The sequence below is a fragment of the Zonotrichia leucophrys genome, chromosome 2, assembly GCF_028769735.1.
Source record: "Zonotrichia leucophrys gambelii isolate GWCS_2022_RI chromosome 2, RI_Zleu_2.0, whole genome shotgun sequence".
Taxonomy (NCBI): domain Eukaryota; kingdom Metazoa; phylum Chordata; class Aves; order Passeriformes; family Passerellidae; genus Zonotrichia; species Zonotrichia leucophrys.
Genome location: NC_088171.1, coordinates 121,773,411 through 121,793,017, shown reverse-complemented (window position 1 = coordinate 121,793,017; position 19,607 = coordinate 121,773,411). Strand labels below are relative to the sequence as shown.

The following is a 19,607-nucleotide window of genomic DNA, read 5'->3' as shown; positions in this document are numbered from 1 at the left end:
TCTGTTACTGTTAAAATCACTTCAGAGACAAAGGTGTTCAACATAAATGCTGCATTTCCTTAAAAAAATAAACTGCAGTTTTATTTCAAATCCAATTCAGTTGCTTGGAACAATGCTGAAAATAGAAGTCTGGGTACAGAACATACTCATCCTGTTTTCAAGTTAGAAGAGGATCTGTATTTTTGTTTTTTATAAGCTTTATCAGCACTCTTGCAATGAAAATAATAACTTTATTCACTGAGTAAGCACAATATCTCTGGAATAAAATATACTGTCTTACTGGCTAGGTGCCAGCTTCAACTGAGAGGTAGAACTGACACTGATACACCTAGGAGAGCAGATTCATAACACAGCGTTGCTCAAACATTATAGCAGGGTTTTTGAAAAAAATTCCTCTAGAATTACTGCTTCAGTATTTATACTAACTTACATGGATTTACAGTGTATAAGGAAAAAGTGTTATTTTCCTGTTCTAGAAGTCAGACAAAATTATTTTTGTTAAAATTATACAGAACTATGTTTAAAAACTTTAACATAGACTCCAAACACAAAACTTGGGAAAAAATTGTGCCTGCTCCTACGGAGCCAGAAAAGACCTATTTGCCTTTGAAATTTCTACACTGTGAGTTTTGTACTACCTTTACTTCTGTATTTCTGCCTCCCACACACAGGTTATGTGTGTGAACTCCTCCAATACAACGTGTGAGGCGTAGAGCTCATCAGTGAAACATCCTGCCTCCATTCTGCAAAACACTTGAGAACAGACTTCAGAGCTTTGCTTTATTTGAGCACAGATATCTTGCAGATGTTTAATTTAAAGCTCATGTGTAGTCCCACTGAAGTAAATGGGATTACTAAAGTACTTAAAGTAATTCCCTGCTGAATCAGGCTTTTAAGAGTAAGAATAAATGTGCCTAATTTTTATTCATGCATCAGATATCTATAGACTAATAGTTTAAACTCAGCAGTTTTGTATCCAATTAGTGTTAGATGTCTGGAGTTATTGTGTCTTCACTTGCTGCACCTACCATCCCTACAGGAAGGACCTTTTTAAATACAACACTGCAGTTTTTGCATACATACCGTGTCATCAGGCACTCATGTTTTGCATACATATAGTGTCATCAGACCTAGTGCTGTGATGACTTTTTGTAAGTAATACATTAACTGCACCTGGCCCTTGTATTTTTTGAGTGTTACATGCATGAAAGGTTTCAGAAAAGAACTCCTGTAATGTAGATTAAAAAAGTAGTGGAATTAATTCCACTTAGTTTGGACAAAAGAGAAACTCATTCATACACATGTAACTGCTTACTTCCTGCATCTACGGAGTTGTAGAATAATTTTTAGTTTAATTCAGGGAAGAAGGAAAGGAAACAAAATCTGTGGATCTAAGGTATTTAACATATCCATGCTAAAGGTTAAATATGAGCATTACAGCGTTGCCAGAAGCAAATATGATGTGGCCTGAACTAAAGTTGAGGCTTGTCAATGCAAAACCTGTCAGCAAAAAAAGAAATCCCAGCCAAAAAACCAAATAATAAATCTACAGCCTCATCAGCAATGAGACACCTGTGCCTTCTTACATCATCAGACCTGGCTAAGTGATGCTGGGAGTTCTCTGCAAAGCACTTCTATTCTTACATCTATAAAAATGTATCCCCTGCTGAAAGTATAAGAGAAGGCTGGCAGTGATGAATTCATCTTGTCATCAAGCATCAAGTTCATTTAAACTGATCACCTCATTCAAATAAGCACACCTGGAAATATCAACCACATGCAAAATTACCACTGATTTTAGCATCATTTGCAGGTCACTGAAAAAGGACCCACTGACACACGTGATAACAAAAGAAAAATAATATGATTCCTTTCTTAAATTTTCACTGTTCATCTCTGGCCCACCTGATCTTGTTGGTTCAGCTCATCTATGTTTAAAACCTGGAAAATTTAAATCAAGGGGGTTAAACAAAGGACTAATAGGCAGACACCTATTTAATTTTTGCAATGGTACAACATCTTCCACTGTACACATGTAAGAACTTAAAGCAGCCCCAATTAGCTATAGTTTTGGGATACCCTGAGACAGAACATCAACAGCTTTAGGGATAAACAATTTCTCACTAAGTAACAGTACAGTAACACATCAGGGGTGCAATTATCCAAGTTTTTACAACAGCAAATCCAGTTACTCACCAATATTGAGCCAAAAGTGATCCCCAGCTTAGCCAAGGACTTGCACAACTGTGATTACTGCCTAGGCCACCAGGCAAAGAGACACAGCTGGTCCTTCAAAGAGACAGCTCAGACCCACAGAGCAGCTGGGTGAGAATGTCCCATGTCCTCACCAGACCCACCTCTTCCACTGCTGAGGCGCAGCAGCACTGCCTGGATTTGCTAATCCATTGTCACACCCCACCCCTGCTCCACTCTGTGCTGGCTGTGTTCCAGCTGTGCACAGGGCACAGAATGGCTGTCCAAGCCAATTCTGGCTTTACACCTCATTTCTGCACACTGCACCCAGAAACACCATGCAAAGCAACAGCAGCCCCATAACAGACATACCCAATGCTCAGCAGCTCCAGTTCAACCATGACAACTTCAAAAAAGTCTGCTCATATAACATGCACTAATGATTCTAGGCAACATCAATGCCTAGAAAATTTTACACCAGTATCCCCTATTAAGCATGCTGACCTCCAACAGGTGGTTCCCCAAACCATATAAAGAGTTTCAATCTTCTGTAATTCTGTTCAAACATTACAGGGCTTTATCTTCTGTTGGAAGAAGGAAAACAGGAAATAAATTATTAGAATGAAAATAGTAAACTTCTCAAAGCACGTGTTGTCACCATTATTGTTTCAAATCTTTTCCTTGAGGAAGAAATGCAAGACATGTAGGGCATAAAACTCAGTAAGCTCAAGCAATACTCAGAGAATACTGCACTGTATCTTCTTCAGCAATCCCATTGCAACATCTTCAGACTTCCCCTCCATTCTCAATAACAGCTTTCCAAAAAGACCATGTTGCAGTGAAGATCTCAGTCCTTAACTCCAGCACACTTCCTAGCTTTGTTCAATGATACGTGGAAGACTGCATGCCTGTGTTAGAGAAACAACATTTTTGTCTGGTTTTCTACACTCCAAAACCACGGAACAAAATTTTCTGGGCTCAAAGGGGCATTGAAAGCTTCTCCATCTTCTTGCGAAAAGGCAGAAGTCTTTGACTGTACCTTTTTTCTCTTTGTATGTATGTGTCCAAATATGTGCACTGTGTTCCACCTCCACATGTTCAAGCAGAACTAGAAATCCTCTTAGCACAGAAAGAAGGCTTTGAAGCTCACACTTATGATGACAGCAGACACCAGTATCAGTTATGGTGCCCAACTCTCCCCTAGAAAGAGGAAAAATACTTTGGGCACTAAACTGTGTAAACGTGGCATAAAAATGTACCCAGAAAAGTGTGTTGTGAAGCACAAAGTTTGAAAATTTATTCAAGTATGTTTAGTATGTGCAATACTTTGATTTCACTTAGGTTTAAATCAAACCTCTTACATTTCAGCTGAATTTTGTAGATTTCTGAAGCTTAACTGCTTCAATTTCTAATGTCTTGAATTCAAATCTTCCACTTGCAATTATATTTCTGCTTTCATTCATCTCTACTAACATAGCCATTGTTATTTCTCTGCTTTTCCAAATAATCCGTGTCCAGAGAGTACCATGACCCATGATTAACAAATATGATTCATGCTTTTAACAAAATCCCAATTGAAGAGGAACGTTTTCTTTCATATTTCAGTCCTGGTCTGTAACTGTGAAAGAACAAAAAGCTAGGACACCGTGACAGCAGCTTTCAATCCCTTCCCTGCTATTCTCTCTGCACTTTCTACGCTTATGTGTTTCTCCTGTCGTTTGCCCTTACAATTTTTTATCTGATTATCAAATATCTGGCAAAGAAGTACTTGGCAGGATTTAGAGCTCTTCAGTCGCCTGATGACCGCGGAGCTGATGGCATAATGAGAGGCTCCTAATGAAGTTCCCAGCCGTGCTGTCCCTGAAAAGCCCCGATACCACCCACATTCTTTTTGCCCTGTATTTCTCCACCCGTGGAACTTGGTGGTCTCCACACATGATTTGGAAAAGGGACAAAACACAACTCAGTTGTGCTCTTCATGCACAATTTCGGCTTAAACCTAGTCCTCAAGCTCAGGGCAAGTAAATAAAAAAGAAAAAACCAAAACCTAAACACAGAACCACAAGTAGCACTCGGAAGCGCTCTGGTTTTGCCTACTTGTTGCAGGTGCCAGCAGGTGTAGCAGCAACCTGCCCGGGAGCCCGAGGGGCGGGCAGCGCCGAGGCGGGGCAGGGCACGGAGCCACCCCCGCCCCCCGGGCACCGCGGGGGCTCCGGCCCGGCCCGGCCCGGCCTGCGCGCTCCCGGCTCGCCCCGCCCCGGCCCGCGCGCGCCCCCGACCAGCGGGGGCAGCTTTTCCCGGGAGCAGAAGGCACACGGAGACCCCCCGGGAGCGAGCGGGCGAAGGCGGCTGCTCCCGCGGCACACAGCCCCAGCGGCGAGCACCTGCCCCGCGGCAGCGGCGCGGCCACACCGGGGGCGGGCCCGGGCGGGAGCGGAGGGGCGGGCGGGGAGGAGCGGGGGGCGGGCGCCGCTCGCCGCCGCGGGGCTGCGGCTGGGCTGGGCGCGGGCGGCCGGCCGGCGGAGCGCTCGCAGTCGCGGGGAACGCCGGGGCTGTCGGTCGGTCGGGCGGCGGGCGGGAAGGCAAGGCAAGGCAGGCGGAGCAGGGAAGGGAGCGGAAGGCGGGCAGGAGGCGGCGGCGGCGCCGCGCTCGCCCCGCTGCCCTGGATGACGGGCGGCCGGTTCGACTTCGACGATGGCGGCACCTACTGCGGCGGCTGGGAGGACGGGAAAGCCCACGGGCACGGCATTTGCACCGGGCCCAAGGGGCAGGGCGAGTATGCCGGCTCCTGGTCCCACGGCTTCGAGGTGGCGGGCGGCTACACCTGGCCCAGCGGCAACACCTACCTGGGCTACTGGGCGCAGGGCAAGCGCCACGGGCTGGGCGTGGAGACGAAGGGCAGGTGGATGTACCGCGGCGAGTGGTCTCACGGTTTCAAGGGGCGCTACGGGGTGCGGCAGAGCCTCAGCACGCCGGCCCGCTACGAGGGCACCTGGAGCAACGGGCTGCAGGACGGATACGGCGTGGAGACCTACGGGGACGGAGGTGGGCGCCGGCGGGGGGCGCCCCGCGCGCGGCGGCGCCGGGGGGCGGGCGGCAGTGGGGGTGGGTGGGGGGTGCGCGCCTGCGTGGGCGCGCCGCGGGAAGGGCCCCTCCTTCCAGCCCCGCGCTCTCACCGCCGCCCTCACGCCGGGGGCGCTTCTCCTGCCCCTGCCCGCGGCCGTGCGCTTTTCCCGGCGCCCTTCGCTCGGCGCCCCCGAGGCCCCGCTGGCGGCCGGGGAGCGCCACAGGTGCCTGGCGGCTGCCCCGCCCCACTCTGTGAGGAGCCGCCTGGCCCCGGCTGCGCTCCGAGCGCGCTGAGCTGTCCGGGCTCAGCGCTTTCTCCCGGCCAGCTGGTAGAAATCCGCATTACGGCCGCCTGCAGACGGCTTTCTTTTCACCCCGCCGAGGCGGCTCACGGGCTCCGTGCCCGAGGTGGCGATGGCCGGGTGGCCGCGCCTGGCTCGGGGAGCGAGCGAGGCGGGCGAACCCTGGTACCTCGCCCCCTGCGCGCCGCGCTTGTGCGGGAACGGCAGGAACTTGTTCTAATAGAGCCCGTGTGTCCCGCTGATGTGCGGGTGTTGTGCGCTCGATGCGCTCGGCTTGTAAACAGGAGGCTGGAGCTAATGGAGTGGGCACGCAGCTCGCGTAAAATCAATGAAACTTGGGTCCACCCTCATGTACTAACTCCCGTTTTTACAAAAATACGGGGTAGTTTCAAGCATCCTGCTCAAAGCAGGAGTGTACAGTGCACTCACACAGACCTGCCTCTCACACCTTTCCTCCCGACAAAGGCAATGTCCCAGGGCTGAGCCTCACCGCGGTGGGCGTGCGGCGCGGCCACGGCGATCCGCCCTCCGCTGGAGTCGGGAGCGGTCAAGTCAGGGTTCAGCGAGGTTAACGAGGGCTGGAGATCACTGGAGTGCTCACTTACAGTTCTTGTACCTCTGTCACTTCATGCTCTTCACGATAAATAAGCCTGATACTCTTTAATTCAGCCTTTGCTGGTGTAATGTCATTGGCCTCGTTGGAAGTGCCACCTGCAACTTCTGCAGAGTTGCTCTTCAGCTAGGAGCAAGGGAGTGGGTTTGGTCTAACAGGAGGAAAACGGGTCTCAGTTTTAGGACTGGACAGTCGCTGGGATTTTTTGACAGAAATGCTGGTTGCTTCAGCATTCAGAAACGTGTTCAGTTAACAGGCAGGTAATAGAATTTACCGAAATCAGAGGTACTGTTCACGTGATGTGACTGAAGGACTAACCCATGTATCAGGTCTCAACTGATGCTTTTGCTGGTTTCTTCAAGGAATTTTGTCACATCATCTCTAGTGAAACTTTCGGGAGAATGAGTATTTTTGTATCAAGTAGAAAATTAGATATTTGCAGTTGGGCTTCTATTTTTTCTTTTCCAAAATAGAAAATGTAGCAGGTTGGTTAAGATTCAGTTCTTTCAGACAAGGAAGTATGCAGTGGGTTTTGTATCTTTCTGTCCCCTTGTTTAGAGATAGTTGTAGCTGTCCAAAAATTGCTTCCTGTCATGGACAGTTCTGATATTCAAAGGCAGCTATGTTTTTTGGATTAATTAAAAAAAAAAAGCCCCAAAAAAATCCCCTAAAAAACCCCAGCCAAAATCAAAGTATGGAACAGATCAGAATTTCAATTTCTCTTTCATCGCACAATGCACTTTAAAATTTTTATTATATTTGTATTGGCTAAATACAAGCAGTGGCTTTCCTTTTTTTCCTCCCTCGCCTTCTGGAAAAGTAAATTGCCATTCCATTAAATCTTCTAGAAAATATTTTCTTAAAATGAAGTTGTTTCTACCCTTTTTTCTTTAGGCTTCTTGTGGCTTTTTAAAAAAATCTTAATATAGTATTGGTTATTGGAGATAAATTCTAGCAATATTTAGACTTGGAACAACATAGGAAGGATCCAGTTCACACTGTTAGCTGAAATCTGTTGTCATGACTCCAGTCTTTTGCATGTTGCAGCTCATACGAACAGAGGGTGTGAAGTCCCATTGATTTTAATGAAAGTACTCATGAATGAAGCAGAGCAGTACGTCATAGATGTTTGCAGATGTGCTTTTGTTTTCATGCTCTGGGAACAATAGATGTATTTGCACACCAGAACAACATCTGAAATGGGTTTATAAGGAAACCAGATTTACACATGTATCTTTAACATAATTTAAAACAGTTGCAGGAAAGCTCTCTCTTCATGAATACCAGTGTAGAGAAATAACTCATTAGACTGTGCCAACTGCCAGTTTATTTTCAAACTCACTATAATGCAGATCTCTCTGCTGCTGGCTTTTTGGTTGTTTTTATTTTTTTTTAGTATATCCCCAGTACATTGCTTTAAAGTGTATTGGTGGTATTATGAGATGTTATTGAAGGAGGGAAAAGGAAAATAAGCATTGACAGTGTTCCTCCGTTTTTGCACACAACACTTTTCATGACATGAGTAATACATGTCATGCTGTGTTTAGATGCTTACAATTGTCACTCAGTCAAATCTCTGAGGAAAACACTGTGAATTATAAATCATGATACTTCATTCGTTGCATGTGATTACATTGGGCTTGCAAGTGGCCCATCTATCTGTTCCCTGCAGCAATCTGGATTTTTGTGCCTCCTTTAAACTCCCTAGTCTGTGTGAAGATGCCAAACCTACCGGAGGAGTGAGTGTGGCCTTATTTGAAACTTCAGTATGTCTAAATTGGTTATTTATGGTCGTTCCAACAACAGCAAAAACCAATTGCATGTTGTCATTCCACAAAGGGAGATCAGGGGAAAAAGCACCCTGAAGCAAAGGTCACATATGCTCATTGATTTCTGAGAGGTCTTCTTTCTAGGTCTACGCTTATTTAACATTTGAGGGAGAAAGCCATACAAAAACCTTAATGTAGCAACAACTTTTTTAAACCACAGAATATCTGAGTAAAGGATAAGAGCAAGTAGAGTAGTTAAACTCTCAGGTTTTTTTGCAGTATAGTTTTAAATTTTAGCTGCAAGTGGGCAATGGCATTTACAGCTGTAAGATGCACCAAGGGTGTTTTAGAAGAGATGACACACTGTAACTAAGGAAACAGATTATGAAATTATATCTTAGAACAACTTGCCAACAAAAAGAAGAGGAAAAAAATACACTTTCTGATAGCTCTCAGGCTTAAAATATGAACACCTTTCTAAGAGAACCAATTAAACACCAGATGGATGGTCAGCAGTTGTGGCTGAATGTTTCTTCAGTTACAAAGGATAGCAAGCCCAGCTTTTGAAAAAAGTAGTGTTAAACAATGTTACTATTTTATGGTCAAATACAGTTTTAAATTATGTTGGTAATTACAGTGTTAATAAAAATTTCAATAATTTTTAGAGGAGCTGCTTTGAATAGTCAACTGTCATATAAGGTGAAACAGAATGTGGTGTGTGTGTTGATATATCGTTTCTGTTTATCTCTATCTAGAGAGATAGGTAAATACTGGATATGTTTTCATCTTCATATATGGGAAAAGCTTTTTCATCATGTGTTATATCATAAATTGTTGTATTTAGTTATATTTCAGTATTGACATATCTTGCTTGTTTAAAGATCTCTAAAATTTATTGAATAAGGTGATGCAATTAAAGTCTAATATAGTCAGTCAAATTACTGTACAAGGTTCTTGTATCTACATTCTGGACACTGCTCTCCATATTTCATTAAAATACTTTTCCTTTAAAGTGTGAGTTGAAAAACCAAGGAAAATTAGTTGGCTTTTTAGCATTAGTATCAGAAGCGTTTCCATTGAGACATCTGTAATGACAGAAATTATAAGAGTTACCTGCTACACTGCATAAAATTCAGCCTAAATATCTCATACTTTTTAAGGATGAAATGAGTACGAATCTTCCATTTTCTTTTTTACTATTTTCTCTTTAGAAGAAGCTGGCATTGATTTTATTTCCCCAGTAGAAAGGAAAATTGGACTAGTGGATAGCAGCACATTAATTGTTCTTTTTTAATGCCCTTAAGGGCAGCTGCAAACACTTTCCTTCCTTCTAGAGTAGCAAAAAATACATGTCCTTAATTAAGTATTTTTTAAGCTTTCCATTAAACACGTGTTTATTAATTATAATATGAGTAAGAAAAAGAGACTGACCTTTTATTCTTCTCTAAAATTCTGTACTGAAATAGTAGATTATGGTTGAATCTGATGTTGCAAGCAGCATGGAGAGCCATTATTATGAGATGCTACTCTAATGTAATATTGTGGTATAATCAAAATTAGACTTAGATTTATTATTTCAAAATTAAATTAACTAATGCAGAACAATAAAGGGGTTATAATATGTAGTAATAAGTGTATGTAGCCAGATTCTTAGTTCCAGCATATCATTACAGATCCCAGAATAATTAGGGACAAAATGAAGTAATTTGTGCTCATAAAATATTAATGTATTTCCAGGAATTTTCTGTTTAATAAAACAACAATTAAAAAAATATTGTGGCTGTATATTTGCAGTATTTACAGAATATGCCATACCAGTGCATTGTGCTCATGTTTCTATTTGTTCTTCCCCATATGCTGAGTTTTTTAAAATAATCATGTTCCTAGATTCAGCACCCTTACAACCAGTGCAGTAGTAGGTATCCAGGATACAGAGAATGAGAAAGAAACTAAGAAAGTTATTTGTTTGTGTCAGCAGCCATCTGTTAAAAAACTTCCACTTGGTAGAATTTTCTACCAACACGAAATAGTTACGTTTTAGAACCTATCTAGTATTATATGATAGTGAAAACAGACTTAGCAAATTTAATTGTGTGTTAACACTGAAATACACTTTAGCAGAAGAGGTAATGAGTAAGGCAGTACTTGATAAATGGTGGACATGTACACAACCAAACCAGTATGTGTATATGGAAGAGATTGAATCTCAAAGTAAATGAATCTTGGATCTACATCTTTAACTGCGGGTACTGCATAAATATTTTCACAAAAATTTTATCAATCATTAAATTTGTCTTGTGATATTTAGTTCTCTGAATAGTCAGTAGATGCTACAATTGAAGTAGATCAAAATTTTAAAAAATAATTAAAGATTACTTATTCTCTGAAAAACTATTCAAAGTAGCTTAAAAAAAAAACAAAAAACCCAGCACTAGGTGAGTGAGCAACTTCATTTTGAGGAGCTTAAAGTAGTTTAATGGGAATTAGAGTGAAATTGCATCACAAAAAAAGTTATCTTCTACTTGCTAGTTATGATATCCATGCAACCTTCCTTTGGAGCCTCTGGTAGAAATGGCCTTCAGAGAGCAGACAATGGAAAGTGTCAAAATGAAAATGCCTTTCAAGAATAAAAGAAGAAAAATTGCTGTAGTAATCTGATAAAGGTGGGGTTTGGCTCCAGTGCAACTTTGCATGGCCATCCATGACTTTTCATATCATGTACCATCTATCCTCCTTACATTGCTATTTAAAAATTTTTACAAGAGTAGTTATGATTAAATGTTTGCTAGAACGTTGTGCAGTACTGTGTTACTGCCTTGCCTTTCTTACATACTGCAGAACAAAAGAAAGGCAAAAAAAAGGGCTACAGAATTCATGCTTTTGATCCCTCTGTCAGAACATTTGGCAGAATGTAGCGCATATTTATGTGCTGGGGATACTAGGAAGTGTTGGTATGAAGAGTTCATAAAGAGAAAGGGGTCCTAAGGTTTTGCTCTTTCATTCAAATCCCCACAGAAAATTTAAAAGATTTAATTTTACAATGGAGGTTTATGACAGTGGATCCAAAAGCCCATCTGCAGACAATCTGTCAAATAGCTCCTGACAAGGAGAGGTCTATAGTCACCTTAAACCCACAATAACAGAATGGTTACTTCTCCTGCTTGCTCTTTCTGTGGGCAGCTGGGCACAAGAGCTGTAAGTGTCCTGCTCTCTCCCTTCTCAGCTGACTACATATAATGTGTCTCTGTTTCTGCTGGCCACCTTCCTATCAGTCCACCTTAAAAAAATGTTGAGGGAGTCCTGCTGTAGAAATTTCTCTCAACTTTTTCCCCTGAACAGGTCCATTAAAAAAATTGGCTATGATTATAATTACTGTGTCTTAATTACTAAAATAAATCAGCTGTGAAAGTGAAGGATTTGCTTCAAAATAATTTATAAGAAAAGCAAGTGACAAAAGTATTTTATCTGTCTGTGTTGTGTGCATCCCTTCTTACCAAAATCAGAGCTGACAGTGTAGTGTTGCCTGTAGCATATTGGATGGAGAGAGCTAGGTCTTCTACAGCTTCCTAAATTTAACTTCTTATTACTTTAAAAGGTACCTACCAGGGGCAGTGGACAGGAGGGATGAGACATGGATACGGTGTACGTCAGAGTGTACCCTATGGCATGGCCACTGTGATCCGTTCACCTCTCCGAACATCTCTGGCGTCGCTTCGAAGTGAGCAGAGCAATGGCACTGTTCTGCACGACGTCACTTCGGACAGTCCGGCTGGAACTAGAGGAGGATTTGTGCTCAATTTTCACAGTGATCCAGAAGCCATGGGCATTAAGAAAAAAGGAGGCTTATTCAGAAGAGGATCCCTTCTGGGTAGTATAAAACTTAGAAAATCGGAGTCTAGGTCATCGATATCTAGCAAACGGAGCTCTGTAAGGAGCGATGCTGCTATGAGCAGGATTAGTTCTAGTGACGCCAACTCTACAATTAGTTTTGGAGATGGTGACTGTGATTATAGCCCTCTGGAAGACCACGTTGATGCTACCACTACAGAAGCCTACATGGGTGAATGGAAGAACGACAAGCGCAGCGGTTTTGGTATCAGTGAGCGATCAAATGGTATGAAATATGAAGGAGAGTGGCTGAATAACAGGAGGCATGGATATGGATGTACCATGTTTCCAGATGGCACCAAAGAAGAGGGAAAGTACAAAAATAACATTTTGGTCCGTGGAATAAGAAAGCAACTTATACCAATACGAAACACAAAAACTAGAGAAAAGGTGGATAGAGCAATAGAGGGTGCACAGCGAGCAGCTGCCATGGCAAGAACCAAAGTGGAAATTGCAACCTCAAGGTAAGTTATCAACTGAAAGGTTGTAAACCTTTGTGGTAGTGAGCACTTGCTCACCTCTCAGTTTCATGTGTCTAGCTCTGTTGACTTTAGTGGCATTATGCATTTGGAGCTTAGAGCTTCAACTGGTTTGAGTAAAGAGTTGGTGTTTGTTCCATAGCATACTGTAAAAGTAAATTTCCATTCTTGATATATTTCTGCTTTCTCTCAAGAGCTGCTGCATTGTGCCTTTAAACCCGTTTGGAAAATAAAATTGGTGAGGAATGTAATGAATTATTTGGGGGAAATGAGGTAAAGTTTTAATATTTTGCCATAGCCATGCTCCTGTTATACTTACTGTATTGCCAGTTTTTTTGGTAGCATCTGAAACTGACTGAAGTTGCCCATTTGAGAATAAGCATCTTAAGATGCATCTCTTTGTCTGAGAAACTCTTGGTAGGAACAGCCTAAGAATAATGGTTGAGGATGTTGTGCTCAGAGGCTGATGATTGGTTGCCAGGCCAATATCTGCCAAAAGAGTTCTTTATGAGGACTCTTCCATTTTGGAGCATGCTTCTCCTCAACTCATCTGATCATACAACCACCACCTGAAATAGGGGTAGTCAGCTTCTCCCTGTGCCTCTGCCAAATGTTTGAGATGGAAGAAGTGTGTGGGTATTGGTAGTGGAGAAAAGCGTCATTTTCACTTTCGGCTGCTAACCAACAACCAAGCAAAGTTTCTTGAAATGAAATTGTTACAAATTAAATCAGTGCGGACAATTTTAATTGGTTATATTGTTAAGTTTGAGAGCTCTTTAAAAAGCTATTTCATTTTTATTGCCTTCCAATAAGTTTCTGTGGCGATTTCTCTATTGATGGCTTTAGTTTGTTTCCTCAGGCAGGCTTTTCTTGAAATATGCTTTGAATTAAAAAAAAGAGTCCAGAATGTGCATGAAAGAAAATCTTCATGCTATTTTGAAAAGAGGATGTCACATTACTCTTTGAGCTGAACAACTGATTCCTAATTTGGTGTGGTCACTAGTGTGTCCCCAGTGACTACCCTCTTCCTGACAGTCATAAGAAGTACAAAAAACTGCTTCAGTAGGAAAGCTTGAATATATAAAATGCTCATAGCAAGAAGTAGTTGAGACACTAAGATGAAGAATGTAGCATACCATTAAAGGATTTTTCTGAGAACTGGTCATGTAAGTAACTAAAGGGTAGCATATATTTGGTTACTTCTATAAATATATGTAAGGCATTATATGACAGCATACTGTATTAGTAAGGCAGATCAGGAATACCTAACTTTGAGAAAGTACTGGATCCCATTTATGTTCTGTCAGTACATAGTAAGCCCTAGTTTAAAAAAAAAATAGGTGGGATGTATGGAAAGGGGGAGCCACCCCTTTGAGTCTGTATAAAGCTATTAAAAAGCTGTCGTCTGAGACCATTACATTGCAAGGCACAGTGAATGCACTTCCTCTTCAAGAAGTGTCTCTGAAGTATTTTGTTTGCTTTTCCTTCCCTTTGATTTTTAGGTGGAGGACAGAGTTCAAATTGCTTCTTTTGGAACAATTCACCAAAACAATGTTGATTTCTTGAAAATATGTTTTTGAAAGTGCAGTAGAAGTTGTAGTGCAGCTGTGACCAGGAGGAGTCTCTCCCTCTGGTTTCTGGGCTAAAAATCTCTCTGGAAGACTCCCATGACTACCAGGATAGACAGCAAGATGGCAGATTCAGGTGTTCTCTCTTTTTAGTAGCCACTGACAACTGTACTGGCACTGATTCAAAGGCCAAGAGACCTGACACCAAGCTGGGCAACATCAGGCATGAAGATAATATTAACTTCACTTCTGAGGGCATGTTGGACTCTCCTAGTAAGAACGGCAAGACCTTTCCTATCTTGCAAATTTTAAGAGTTGTTTTGAGTATGTACCAGTAGGAGCAAGGCCATTAGCACTGGTGTACTAAAGAACTTGTCTTTACCAAACTGTCTTGACCAATTTTTTACCAAACTGATATATTGATAATATAATAATTCTTTGGACCACAGCATTCTTGCAATGTCTTCCTAGATAATATGAGGATGATGGTCCTGTTTGTTTCCTGACAATTACTACTGCACAAAAGTCTAGTCTGCCTTCTGTAATTTCTCTAGTGTGTAATAAGTACAAAGGTGGTTCTGCCCATATGGCATCACCTCACTGCACAGTGGCCTTCTGTGTTTCAGACTGGACAGATGTCACCAGCACTGTGTACTTGCTGTAGATTTCCATTCCATTAGTTAAAGAACTCACTAGATAGACCTTTTCTCACCCCCAAAACCATCGAACCAAAGAGCTAGAAATCCTTACTCTCATCCAGATACCTTCCTTTTCAGTGCATCTTGGAGTTGCTATTCTTCCTGCCTACAGGAAGAATATTCCCAAAATGTTTGTTCAGCCAAATGGAAACAGACCATACTCCTCTTCATAGCTCCCTGCTGGTCCTGACAGGCTTGGCTGGTAGTTTGACCTGTGACAGATGTCCACATAGTCTTCAACGAGACCAACCACTGTTTTGCTTTATATTCTCATTGTCTTTTTATGTCTAAAAGTCATCTCTAGTAATCTGTGTAATCTTCCTTTGTCTAAAGTGGCAGTTTTGTACACAAAGAAAAATATAAAAGTTGGGATAAGTAGTGCTTGTCGGAGCCTGAATTTACATTGGCTGTCCTGACTTAGCCTTTGGGTTTTTGAGGTATTTGTACTGAGGTGTTTTGAAAATTACAACAGCATTTCTCAAAAGATAGCAAATTGCAACATTATGTGATGTATAAGAAGCTGCTGTATCAGGAAAATAATTACTAGCTTCTACTACATAGATGTGTATTCAAAACAGATTAGAAATTAGCAATTAATAAAAATTCTTTTAAAATTACAGTGCAACTTAGTAGATTTGATTGTGTATTAGTTTTACCAGCTGTATTTAAGGAAAAAATGTTTTGGCATAAATATAAAAATCCCAGAATTTGAGAAACTTCAAAATTATGCTCATTACTTTCCCTTTTCAAAACTTTTAGGGTGCCTTTTAAAAATATCATTATTATGGGGAGTAATTAATTCAAATTCATCTTTAATGCATTGTACTAAAAGCAGTCAGGTTTATGTGCTTTATTTGGGGTCCTCCTGTCTGAGAGGAGAAGCTGCTTTCCAGAAATGTTTGATTCTTCTCTATACATGTGAAGTGCTTTAAATGCTCAAAGATGTATGTTTGGAAGAGCCTTTTGGAAGATATTAAAAAGCCTCATTTGTTGACTCAACAAGAGTCAAGTGGAAACTCATTTTGAGGATATCATGTAATTCTCACTGTAGGGATTTTGAACTTCCTTTTCATCACTGTCATGTGTCTCACTCAAAGGAGATATCCCTCTGCAGTTCAATATAAGCTGGAATTACATTAGAGCACTTCTTTCCTAGTAAGAAAATTACTTAAGTTTTCATTATTCTGTATTATCTTAACTTTGCCTTCATCAATATTTATGTACAAAATAAAAAACTGTATTGTTTCTGGAATTCATTTTCAGAGTTTGAACATAAACTTATAATACTGAGTATCACTGGGTGATTTTAAAATACATCAGTCCTGTAAGTAAATGTGAGGCAGTGGAAGCAGAAGGAATGATGTTTGTTTACTACATACTTCATATTTCACATTATTTCAGAAAAGTCAATTTTCTGCATTCAGAATTGAGTGTTCTGAGCCAGGCCTTTTCTTTTTCCTTTTTCCTTTTAAATATTTTCTAGCTAATTTTCCCCTTAAAAGATATTTTCCTCTAAGTGTCGACTCTCTGAGGAAGAACAAACTTTGCAAGCACACAGAGGGACATGATAAAAATACAGTAAGGATAAGAAATATGATCCAGAAGATCATGTATGAAAGAAAAGAGAGAAAGAAATCAAAAGAAAAAAATATTTCCTTGTTGATACTTTCCTTACATTTCATTGATCTTTCAGGTCATAAAACAGATTCAAGAATTAAAACTTGTTGTTTTTTTCCTTTTCACAAAAGCAAAATACTTCTAATTACTTTAAATTTTGAGTGAGTTTTAAGTGAAGCGTATGTATTGTCATAGTATGCCATGAGAACTTGTGTCCACCTTAAAAGCAATATTGTAATGGGCTGTCACTACAGGAGCACCTGAGATTTGGTAAAGCATAATGGTTCCTTTGTGTTAGGCACTGCACAAACAAATTATGCTGTCTGGAGACCTTGCAGTCTGGGAAAATGGCTGTGCCCAACAGATGAAAAGAAGCTGGCAAAAGACTGGGCCAGAGAACAAGATAACAGTAAAATCAATATCTTGCTACTAATAATATGGAGCAGTTCCTCCTTGTTAATTAGCTGTCTGTGCTCAGAGAGCAGTGACTAGCAAGCCTCTAGTCACTCTAGTGCTCTTTTTAAGTGGAGCACTGAAGGGGGATTAACTGGCATCTTCTGCAGTGATTTCTTTTTCAGAGCAGCTTTTTTAGACAGCTCAATTTTATTTTTAACATGTTTGTGTCCAAGTCCACAGATGCTAGAGCTAAATTTCAGCTTTTATTTTTTAATAGAAGCTGCTGAAACTCTGTTTGTGATCCTGTCTCACAAGCAGGCTGCTTTGTTCTACATGGCTTCCAAGGAGTCTTGAGTTGTTAGAAGTGGATGCAGGAGGAAGGTGCAGCAGGATTGACTTGGTAGTGGAGACCCAGAATAACTATTTTGTTTGGGAGTGAACACACCTCCACAACATGGACTTTCTTTGGGACCCTGCTGTCCCTTGCTGTCATCGTGGCCTGGAACCAGGAGTGACTTGTGTGATGTCCAGTGCTGGGATGAGTCAGAGAACTCCAGTGTTTCCCTGAGTCCTGGTGCTGCTCCAGCCTGGGCTTGGACACTTAGCATTGCCTTCAAGTTGCTGGGCAGCGCCTCTGGCTCAGCTCTTCACCCCAGAACATCCATGTCCACAGCACAGCAGCTGCTTAACAACCCACTTACATTTTTCATAACCTTGATTCAGAGTGAGCTTCACCATGCTGTGTTACATGGTGGGGTGATATGGAGCGTGTGGAAGTCTCAGGAAGCAGTACTAGGTGGTTTGTTAGGCAGTTCCTTTGTTGTGTTCGTTGCCTTGTGTGACCAGTGTGCTCAGCTTGACCTGAACAAACTGTGATTTCTAGGGAGAGCTGAAATGACACGCATGTGATAGCACAGTTTGTGTCCACACTAGAAGGCAGCTGCCCATCGTTCCAAACAGCATTGAATTATTTGTGCCACACACAGCTTTCCATGATGGATTTAGCTGACTCTACTACTCTCACTTTACTCAAGAAACTAAACTGGACACTTGCAAGCCTGGTGCCTCACACGCCTTGGAGATGCTTTACTTATTATAGCTGAAATATGAACATTGTGTTTAGGAATAGGATCCAGCAAATACCAAAGGTATTTATATAAGACTGCTTGCTTCAGTACAAAAAGCTGCCTGAGGTTCAAAATGAAATCACTTTTAATCATTTTGCTACTTAGTTTGTTTGAAGATAACAAGTGAAATGCTGTGGTAAAACTTAAAAAAGGTCTTGAACTACTATAGATAGTAATTTTAAAGTTAAATCTGCATTCTTTATAGAAAACCATATGTTCTTTGAATCCTGTGGGAGTTACACCACTAACTTCATTGGGGCACATATTCCCTCAGATTTCACAAACAACTCATTGGTAAAAGAATATAATCTTGGACTGTTCCTCAGTTATTTGCTGGGGAATGAATAATACAGCTGTTTAAAATACACAAATTGTATAAACATCATTACACAGATTTCTTTTTACTTTCTTAGTATTTAATGCACCAAGATTATGTGGCTGAAAATATGCGAAATTAGTCCTGTACCATATCTCAGCTTGAAATTTTAGAAGCATTTAGTATTTAATTTTATCTAGTATTCATTTTTTTATCACATTACCTATATCCAAATATACCTACCTACAGCCATAAGCTTACTAGGGATTTAAGTTTTTTTAAAGAAGTTCTGGTGCATATCCAGTCTTACCTTGTGTTTGTATTACACACAGAATTGTTACTTGAGAGTTGCTTTTCTAAAATGTTTAAAATCAGGAGATTGCTAGTATAAGATTGGAAATATTCAGTTCTTTCAGAACATAAATGAAACAATGCTGCACCACTGCTTTCAAAATAACCTTCTAAGAAAGCCTTTTTCTGTTGTACAAACATTCTTGAAATATATTCTTTTTTCATGTGATAAGGGGGTTTTCCCCCAATTTCCAGAACACTTAATTGAGAAGCAGAGATGATTTTTGCAGTAGTAGCCCAGCAGATGTACGTGACAACATTAAGGCTTTTTTTTTAATGGTACTGGGATAGACAAAGAGACTAGTATTTTTTGGTAGTCACAGAAGATGAGTTGTTAGGCAGATTCTCCCCTTATTTTTTATATAGCATATCAGTTTTGATCTGTATTACAACAATTGCTCAAAAGCTAAGCTGCAAATAGCATCTGTCTTTACTGACTTGTAGGAGAGTTTCTGTGATGGAAATAAATATGAATTTAAATAACAAAATCTGGATCGTTTGTATTGGTTAGTCATGTGTGAACTGTGGAGTTAAGTCATTAGATTTATGTTATTTATTGCTATAAAAATACTCTCAGAACCAAAAAGATATTTTGTATTTCCACTATATCTAGTACAACTGCATACATACATTTAGTGGTACTAGTTGGAGCTTGAGTTATTTCTTTGATGTTTTGCTCAAAGGTTAAGTCAACTCATATAGAACATTCCCAGCTTATTTCTTCAAAGAGATAAGAAAACTTGCTATCATCTAACTGTAACATTGTTGAACAGTATTCTGTAGAGCAGCATGTTTCTCACTGAACAACTACGGCAGAAAAATACTCATTTAAAGGATTCATTCATTGATCTAATTCTATATTTTCCTAATAACAATTGATTCATTTTCTCAAAATTGGTGTAGTTCAATGAGTGGTACTGTTTGTTTGAATACTAATGGATCAGTGATTCATATTATGACTTTTCTTCATGTTTCTGGTGATTAATACATTTTTCTGCTTTATGTATGTAACAGATTTCAGTACATGCTTGTGTATACTGACCTGCATTCTTTTGCCTATCTCACTATGATCTTCTTCTTTCACTACTCCTAAATTTGCACTTTGTTTTTCTGCTTTGTTTGTTCTTCTGCAGTTTTTTGCTCTCATTGTCTGTGGAGGTAGAGGCACGATCTCTTTGTGGCTAGGGTCCAGGAATAAATTTCTCCACTAAAGTTTGCCTCCCT

General features: G+C 40.8%; 1 protein-coding gene across 5 annotated transcripts in view; it reads left to right on the top strand.

The window, feature by feature from the left end:
* Positions 1-4,681: 4,681 nt before the first annotated feature.
* JPH1 (junctophilin 1) overlaps positions 4,682-19,607 on the top strand; it is an 82,569-nt gene continuing 67,643 nt past the window's right edge. For all 5 annotated transcript variants that reach the window (XM_064706245.1, XM_064706244.1, XM_064706242.1 and 2 more), the window contains exons 1-2: positions 4,682-5,238; positions 11,539-12,295. In XM_064706245.1, coding sequence (XP_064562315.1) covers positions 4,860-5,238; positions 11,539-12,295 — 1,136 coding nt within the window. In that variant the 5' untranslated portion in view covers positions 4,682-4,859. The remainder of the gene's footprint in view (positions 5,239-11,538; positions 12,296-19,607) is intronic.